General features: G+C 47.2%; 1 protein-coding gene across 1 annotated transcript in view; it reads right to left on the reverse strand.

The window, feature by feature from the left end:
• CLCN1 (chloride voltage-gated channel 1) overlaps positions 1–9,704 on the reverse strand; it is a 72,422-nt gene that overhangs the window by 27,827 nt on the left and 34,891 nt on the right. Inside the window, exons 11-14 of the mRNA XM_018553805.1 lie at positions 9,267–9,351; positions 6,454–6,603; positions 4,871–4,940; positions 2,737–2,847 (exon numbers count right to left, since the gene is read on the reverse strand). Coding sequence (XP_018409307.1) covers positions 2,737–2,847; positions 4,871–4,940; positions 6,454–6,603; positions 9,267–9,351 — 416 coding nt within the window. The remainder of the gene's footprint in view (positions 1–2,736; positions 2,848–4,870; positions 4,941–6,453; positions 6,604–9,266; positions 9,352–9,704) is intronic.

The raw sequence follows: 9,704 nt of genomic DNA on the forward strand, positions 1-9,704 counted from the left end.
AGCTTTCGATGAAAAAAACAAAGCGGCCTAGCGGTGTTCTTTTATGTAATCTCGGAGATTTAATAAGCCTTCACCGCATCGCATAACAATTAGTCCCGTCAGATGTTAATAAGTCATTCGTCTCCACTAATTACGTGCTGCCGCCATAAAACTCACACTGTTCCTGAATACTGATGATTAGCTAATTAGCCGGGCAGGTCCAACCTTTCCCTGCAAACGCGTTATAATGATCTACGAGCAAAGCGTGGGCAACAACAGCAGCGCTGTGATTAGTCTTGTGGTCTTGCAGCATCGGGGTTCTGGTTCCAGTTCGCACTAGTGATTGTGTGGGACGCCGTCCTCGGTCATAAAAGACGTAGGGGCGTATTCACTAAGTGGTGAATGATCAGCGTGCCAGTCATTTGCCAATGAAAGCAATTTGCCATATTTTATATCAACACATACGCCTGTGCGTGTGCTCAACTAAGTCACAGCTAGCTGCTTCCAATGACAGGTTGCAGTAACTTTTGCCGCGTTTACCTCTGTCTCTTGGCCAGGAGATGAGCCCCAGAGAAGTCAATGACTTCCATTAAGGCTTGTGTCCGTAAAGGCTTATTGACTTCTATGCGGCTGGTCTGGGAGATGTCAATGGAGATGTACTACCCAGGCGCGGCCAGCAGAGGTAGACAAACAATGGAGACCGGAGCCGTCAGAACTTAAAGGAGAACTATGGGGTTAAGGCTTTTCCCCATAGTTCTCCTAAGGGTAACGGGAGGACACAAACTAGCGTCCTCCCGTCACCCTAAGCTCACTATACCGCGAGCTACAGCTCGCGGTATACTGGGACGCCGCAGCTGAAGCGGATCCCGACAATTATGTCTGGATCCGCCCAGCTGTGTACGGCAGACGTTTCTTCTAGGTTATGGGATGAGATTAGTGATGAATATCTAGTTAGATCTGTTGTCCTCTGTTGGGTATTGTGGTTCATACTGTCATTTGTCAATGACCGAACGGAGATACACAATTCAATCTGGCCATTCATTAATCTATGTGTGAGGAGCCCCCTTGTGGCACTTCTGGGAATGACACCTTGGAACGTGAACTGCTTCTGCAGCAAGGAGTCATATGAATGATGCGGTGTACAGCGCTGAGCAATATGAGGACGATATATACACTCAACGGCCACTTTATTAGGTACACCTGTTCAATTGCTTGGCAACACAAATTGCTAATCAGCCAATCAGATGGCAGCAACTCAATGCATGTAGGCATCTAGACGTGGTGAAGACGACTTGCTGAAATTCAAACCGAGCATTAGAATGGGGAAGAAAGGGGATTTAAGTGACTTTGAACGTGGCGTGGTTGTTGGTGCCAGACGGGCTGGTCTGAGTATTTCAGAAATTGCTGATCTAATGGGAATGGTCCGAAAAAAAGAAAATATCCAGTCAGCGGCAGTTGTGTGGAGGAAAATGCCTTGTTGAGGTCAGAGGTCAGAGGAGAATGGGCAGACTGGTTCAAGATGATAGAAAGGTAACAGTACCTCAAATAACTACTCGTTACATCCGAGGTATGCAGAATACCATACAACACGTAAAACTTTGAATCAGATGGGCTACAACAGCAGAAGACCACACCGGGTGCCACTCCTGTCAGCTAAGAACAGGAAACAGAGGCTACAATTCGCACAGGCTCACCAAAATTGGACAATAGAAGATTGGAAAAACGTTGCCTGGTCTGATGAGTCTCCATTTCAGATGCGACATTCAGATGGTCGGGTCCGAATTTGGTGTGGATCCATCCAGCCTTGTATCAACGGTTCAGGCTGGTGGCGGTGTAATGGTGTGGGGGATATTTTCTTGGCACACTTTGGGCCTGTGATGCCATCACGTCAATATGGACCAAAATCTCTGAGAAATGTTTCCAACACCTTGTTGAATCTATGCCACGAAGTATGAGTGCAGTTCTGAAGGCAAAAGGGGGTCCAAACCCGGTATTAGCCAGGTGTACCTAATAAAGTGGCCGGTGAGTGTGAATGTTTGCAACAAAGAAATACATTTAAAACAAAAAGCAAAATTGCCTCAGCTTCATGGTAAGTGCCAGCCAGAGCAGAGCGCTAAGATTTTTTTTTACAGCAACAAATACATGTGAGTGTGCAGCAGGGGCGTCCCGAGGCTGAGTGACACCCGGAGCGGTAACCGAGTATCACCCCGCCGAGACGTCACTGCGCATGCGCGTGACTTCATCGCGCACGCGCAGATGTATTCTGATACCTGCCGGCGGCCATCTTGGTGATGGACGCCGGCAGAGAGAGGAGGGGACAGTCACCCGGCGGGATAAGGTATGCCGCCGGGTCCCCTCCTCTCTCCTGATACTGCCAGGCGTTCGGTCCATGACCGAGCGCCCGACTTTTCAGAGGGGGGGTGACACCAAAATGACTGTGAGTCATTTTGGTGGCACCCCTCCAATGGTGGCACCCGGGTGCGGGCCGCACCCCCCCGCACCCCTCTTGTGACGCCACTGGTGTGCAGTATGAAGAGCGCTGTGCAATATTGTTGGCAACATTATAAATACATGTAATACATAAATAAAGTACGTCACAGACAACACAGTGGGCTAGTGACCAGCGAAATGAATAATGTGTGACCCTTTAAACACTGCAGAACATGGTGCCGATATATGAATTCATGCAATAAACAGAAAATGAACAAAAAATATATTAATAAGAGAGAGAGAGAGAATCAGTCTGCGGATACTGACCAATCACAGCGTAGCCCCCGGGTAAAATCTGATACACAATCCCATCAAACAAGATTCCGTTGGGAAAGAGGAAAGCCATCAACTCCCCGACAATTCTTCCGAAAGCGGCACCTGGTCGGGAGCAATGCAGACAAAGTCAACAGATGTGTGTGGGAGGTTCTCATTCATCCGGCTCATGGTATATCTGTAAGAAATAAATCAAGGCGACTGGACTTGCCGTGTTTTTCTTGAAGACGTTTCGCTGGTCATCCGACTAGTTTTCTCTATTCAGAATGGAGAATTGAATTCAGAATAGAGAAAGCTAGTCAGGTGACCAGTTAAAAGTCTTCAAGAAAAACACGGCAAGTCCAGTTGCTTTGATTTTTTTCTTGCCGATAAAGTCAGCAGATGTCCCGAATGCCATTTATTATCATCATTATCTACAAGAGCCCAGTGCCCCCCCCCCCCCTTATAGGTGGAATGGTTTTATCAGAAATAACTGAGCCGCCAATCATCTGGCTGCAACTGATTACATGCAGACATGGCCAAGAGGTGCTGCTCTACCAAAACATTGGCATGGGAATGGGATCGGCACGTGATTTGAGAAACTTTGACCTCAAACATAACTGTTGCCATAGTGGAGGGGGAACTGCTGACAACTTGTTAATGAGAGAGGTCAGAGGAGAACGGCCAGACGTGGTCAAGCTGCGAGAAGTCTACAGCTGCTCCAACACCTGCTTCGCACAGCACCGAGGTTCAGGCAGCGGGATTGGAGACAAGAGGGTGGAGCAGCTCAATGTTTCAGAACTGAACACGGAGCACATGGAACAGTGACGAAGCTGCAGTGCCGGGTTCCTCTACTATCAGCTTAGAACAGATGCAGATGAGACTACAGCAACGCTGGATGATCCACGATCCACTCTGCAGTCCTATCTCGAACAATGCATCAGGAAGTATGTTAGGACTACAAAGCATCTTCCTCTATGTTATGGAGATCATGAGAATTTCTAGCCTACTTCCTGCAGGGGCGTCACCAGGCTGGGTGTCACCCGGTGCGGCTGCCTGGTGTCACCTGGTACATACGTCATTATGTTATGCTTGACGTCATTCTTGTGTCTCGTGCACTTCACTGCCAGTGGCCATCTTGGTGATGGATGCTTGTTAATAGAGGAGGGGACATTCATCCAGCGGGATAAGGTATACCGCTGGGGCCCATCCTCCCCTCCTCTCTCGTGCATGACCGAGTGCCCAACTTTACAGTGGGGGTGACACCAAAAGGACTGTAAGTCATTTTGGTGTTACCCCCTCTGATGGTGTCACCCAATGCGGGCCGCACCTCTTGTGACATAACTGCTTCCTGTCCTATTGTAACAATGCTGATCCTCCATAAATACAGTACGGTGAGAAAGACGGCAACATGCTTGAGCAAAATTCTAGATGTAGTCACCTATACCAACCGATTTCATTTCATTTTAATGAATTGTGTGACCAATTCTGATTGGCTGCTGCAAGACGGATTCTGACTGGCTGCAACAAGACGGATTCTGACTGGCTGCTACAAGATGGATTCTGATTGGCTGCTACAAGCCAGATTCTGATTGGCTGCCACTAGACAGATTCTGATTGGCTGCTACAAGACGGATTCTGACTGGCTGCAACCAGACAGATTTTGACTGGCTGCTACATGATGAATTCTGATTGGCTGCTACAAGACGGATTCTGATTGGCTGCTACAAGACGAATTCTGACTGGCTGCAACCAGACAGATTCTGACTGGCTGTTACATGATGGATTCTGATTGGCTGCTACAAGACGGATTGTGATTGGCTGCTACAAGACGGATTCTACCTGGCTGCTACAAGACGGATTCTGACTGGCTGCAACAAGATGCATTCTGATTGGCTGCTACAAGACGGATTCTGATTGGCTGCTACAAGACAGATTCTGATTGGCTAAGATCATTGCACTTTATGCTTAGTTCTTTGCTCCTTGCATACTGTTAATGAATTAGTCTTACTGTGTACATATTAGAGGCCAGGCATTAGATTGGGCAATGTAAGAAACTTTTTGACTTTTTTTGTTGTTCCATAATGCAACTCAATAAAAACTACAAAACCACCGAATGGTATTTTCCATTCCTTCATCTTCGGCTTACCGAGGACAAACACCGGCATGAAGGCACCGCAGGGTATGGGCATCGTAGTAGCAACGACGGACATCAAAAACTGGAATGAGAAAAAAAAAAAACAGCATTGGGTTACTGTTCTTAAAGGAGAACTATGAGGGGGGTGCTTTTCACTCACCTCATAGTTCTAGCCGACCTGTGACAATGAGACTGTCACAGGTCGGCTCAGTAGATCGGGAGGTGAGCGAACACATACCGGCGCCCGCTCCCCTCTCGATCCTGTCACGGCTCTCTGCCGTGACAGGGGAGGGGCTGGATTCCCCTCTCCCCGCTCCGATCTGCCAGCGCTGACTGGCGGAACGGACGGGGGAGGGGGCGAGATACGCAGCTGGGCGGATCTCGACATCAATGTCGGGATCCGCTCCGGCTGCGGCGTCTCAGTATGTAGCTGAAGCTCCCTATATACTGAGCTTAGGGTAACGGGAAGACGCTAGTTTGTGTCCTCACGTTAGCCTAAGGAGAACTATGGGGAAAAGCCTTAACCCCATAGTTCTCCTTTAATGCTCAATGAGATCTCCAGCTTACCTGAGAAATACATTCCAGCTGCAAAAGCAAAAAGGTTCAGCAGAGTCTTCCAGTTAATTTTTATTAGAAAGCAGCCACAGCCTTAGCAGAAAAGACTGTCCCCTGTCAGCATGCTGCAGAGAGGGACCCTTGCTCTCTGTGTGTAATCACTGGTCTCTCTGCAGAGGTCCGACACACCCCTTAGTCAGAGCTAGAGCTCCTCAGAATGGAAAACTCCATCTGAGATGCAGCAGAGGATGTGTCGGACCTCTGCAGGGAAAGCAGTGGTCTTCATAGCCATAGCCATCTGATTGTTAAAGTTGTGGGGGACTAAAAGTGATCTAAAAGGATCACACGTATTAAAGACCAATGACCCAAAAATTCCCTTTCAAGTACAACTGTTTCCTATTGGCCGGCACCTGCCAGAGTCTTCTAGCAGGTCCCGGCCAATAAATAACAACTGGGTGGAGCCGGGTGTGATGTCACGGCCGGCTCCGCCCAGTTGTTATTGTTTAATGACAGATCAGCGTCCCCAGGTCATTTGGGGACGCTGATCTGTCATTACAACTTGGCGGAGCCGGCTGTGAGATCACACCTGGCTCTGCCCAGCTGTCATTTGCGTGGAGATTGGTCAGCTTCAGCTGTCACTTCGGCTCAGTCGAGCTGCCTTCGGCTCGGCTGCTGTATGGGCTATTGTGAATAGCCCGTGCAGCAGCCCTTCGGTTTGACTGAACCAAAGGGCAGAGGCTGCCGAAGAGAGCCGAAGGATCAGCCGAAGCTACAGCAGGATCCTTCGGGTCCATAGTGAATAAACCCCATAATGGTTTTTTTATCAACAAATCTCATTGTTTCTTTGAAATCTCCAAAACCTTATCATGTGATGGCCAACCTAGTCAACCCATGGAATCTGTAACTACGCTGGCAAGCCCATGTATGACATTGTTGATGAGGCCATAATGTGGGATCGCGCGAGTGTGGTGTTAAGGAAGTAAAATACGGTAACTGTTTCAAGTTCTCATAAATAGGCAAAAAGGATAACTTGGGGTTACCTTCATGATGAAGAAGAGGGGGAGCGTTACAAAGACGCTGATGTTTGGGTGGATGAAGGCAGCAGAGCGTCCCAAGCCGGAGGTGTTCCCCACGTGCTTCGTCCATGTGTGGTTATCAAACAGGACACTGATACACTCCCGGGGCATGAGCTGGGACATAGAACACAGGAGAGTCATAGAGAATACTAGACAACCAGGGAACAAGGGTAGACGGGTCAGTCAGGTCTACCTTACAGTAGATGTAAACCCGAGCTGAATGATATTAAAGTGACATTAAACCCTCAGATTTTTTAACATAAACCAATACTGTAATGTGTGGCTTACTGTAATCCATGGTAGTTTCCCTTCTCTTTGCTGCTCTTCCTTTTAGTTCCTTATCTCTTCTCATGCTGGGGGAGAACTTTGCTTTGCAGCTGAGTGCCTCTTCCTGTAGTGCTGGCTTATTTTGTGAACCTACATACAGACACCGTGTATCCATTCCAGAGACAAGGCAGTCTGCTGCAAAACAGAAGTTCTGCCCAGCATGAGAAGAGATACAGATTTAAAAGGAAGAGCAGCAAAGAGAAGGAAAACGACCATGGATTACAGTAAGGCGCAAATTACAGTATTGTTTTATGTTAAAAAATCTGAGGGTTTAATGTCACTTTAACTATGCTCTGTACTTTGCTTTGTACTGCGTATCATAGATAAGTGTCATTTTTGTAATACTTGAAATTCTCATTTTTTTTTGTCCCTTTTGTTCAGTGTTGCTGATTCCTTCATCCACTTCCTGTCTACATGCACTCCAGCAATGGCTGCATGGCATTTCTCAGGGCGGGCTTACTTATGGTGACAACAGTGGACCATGTCCAGGGTGGGATTTTTGACAAGGCCATTGAGGCCCGGCCTTGGGGCGGCAGGGAGTAGAGGGGCAGCCCAGGGCCGGATTTACTCTCTCTGCTGCCCCAAGGCAAGGTTCCTCAATGTGCCTCCCTACCTGCCAACCCCCCCCCCCCCAGCATGGAGAGATAGCAATTCCACAACCCTGCTGCCCCTCTACTCCCTGCTGCCCCAAGGCCGGGCCTTGGTTGACCTTGTGGGAAATCCGGCCCTGGGGGCAGCAGGGGTGTGAAATTCCTATCTCCCAACGCCCGGGACATGCAGTTCCGGACACCAGGCAGGGAGTTGATTTCTACATTTAGCCCTCCTAGGTCTGTAGGTCCTGTAAAATGATAACCAATAAAAAAGTTAAAGATAAGATAAATTAAATTTTTAAAAAGTAAAAGAAATTAAACAAAAAGTAAAAAAATTTAAAAAGTGATAAAAAGTAAAAAAATTAAATACAAAAATTAAAACCAACCCTGCCGCCCTCGCCATCTGGTGGCCATTCTTCATGGGTGGGGGGTTTGGCGAGGAGGGGGCGCACTGAGGAACCTGGCCTTGGGGCAGCAGAGAGAGTAAATCCCACCATGACCATGTCTGTGTAATGTTGTAACAGCTACTTGCAGTCTCCATTGGAAGTCCGTGTGACAGGGTGACAACGCGGCAGCACAGTTGGGAGACAGAGGCCAAGCGCTGTCACCCTGCAACAGGAAGTGCCTGAACAAGGACCTTCATAGCAGGTATCATTTTACGAAAGCTGTAGATTACAGTGAACAATGAAAATGACTTTGAGAATGACATCAACATTTTAGAGGTTGGATTTATTTTTAAGGTGGATCTTTTGCCAAAATAAGACCCCCCGCTACCTTTCCTTAAAGAGAACCTGTCAGCAACGGGCATCTGTAATAATCTGGGTCTGCAGCTCTTGTAATAGTGAAGCCTTCTCTATCAGGGATTGCGTGTTTTTTATTATTTACTGGTATTATCTTCCTGTCAGAGCAGAAGTGTCAGGATGTAAGGATCATATAGAGGTTATATCAAAGTATCACCCTAACCGTCCCGTTTACTCTTCCAAAGACCTCCTGCTTTCCAGCTCCCTCATCAAATGCCCCCATGCTCACCTGCAGGACTTTTCTAGAGTTTCTCCCATGCTCGGGAACTCTTTACCCCAACCTGTCCGTCTGTCTCCTACTCTGACTTCCTTTAGGGGATCCCTTAAGACTCATCTCTTCAGGGAAGCCTATCCCACCTCAACCTAACCACTGAACCGTCACGTTCTCAAACAATTCATCCCCACACAGCTACCTCCTCATGTATCACTTGCCCCTCCCTTTTAGATTGTAAGCCCTCAGGGGCAGGGCCCTCCTTACCATCTTGTCTTGAATTGTGATGGTAATGTCTTCCTTATATTGTAAAGCGCTGCACAAACTGTTGGCGCTATATAAATACTATGTAGTAATAATAATAATAATATTATCCTATCTCCTGACTGTATTCTGTGCTGATAACATATAATAAGAAATTTGCTACATAAGAAAGATGCTGTCAGGATTACATGAAAGCAAATTAAAGGCTATGTTAACCGATAAGTTTACCCTTCTCCGGCATCACAAAGATAGTTTCAGTTGTCAACCCTAAGTATGGAGACCAGTCAGCCTCTGTGGTGCCCTAACGCGGCTCTGACAGGGAGAGAATACAAGTAAATAACATCACACACACTTATCCCTGAGAGATAAGGCTGCATTATTATAACAGCATAAGTGTGGAGATTCAGATTCCTACAAATGTCCGCATATGACTGGTTCTCTTTAAAGTCATAACAGATAACAAAACCCCCCATCCGTGCACATATGCCAATCCATTACACTGGGCGTAAGGGCTCATATTCCCGTGGCAAGGGGAGCAACAATGTAGCCCTTTGCTTTTCAGCATCTCAGGATCTAAAACCTTACCTCCCCAGCCATGAACTGCCCGAATCCTGGAGGGAAGGTGAGCGTTGCTATGACGAATGTGATCACCGCCGGATAGATGAATCGACTAGTGGGGGGGGGGAGAATAGGAAATGATATATTGAACGGATTTATAACATATTGGACAATGGTTAGAACATTGTTAAACACATAAAATCAGTCTGGAACAGGTTAAAACTGTTCGGAATGGAAGGATCAAATTGGAGGAACTGGAAGTTGTGGTGGGGATGTCTCATCTGCACAGTCCATAGGAGATATAAGAAGCCAGCGCTGGTAATAAAGTCTACTGGTGGTGGCTACATAATTCTATCTTCATTCAATGTTATCTTATTTCTTAACCCTGATGAAGGAGGAATATTGAGACCCTAAAATGTCTTTATCCTCACAGTTCTTAGTCTCTTCCGGAGCACCCCCTCACCA

The sequence above is a fragment of the Nanorana parkeri genome, unplaced genomic scaffold, assembly GCF_000935625.1.
Source record: "Nanorana parkeri isolate BGI_ZX_2015 unplaced genomic scaffold, ASM93562v1 scaffold130, whole genome shotgun sequence".
In the NCBI taxonomy this organism is placed as follows: domain Eukaryota; kingdom Metazoa; phylum Chordata; class Amphibia; order Anura; family Dicroglossidae; genus Nanorana; species Nanorana parkeri.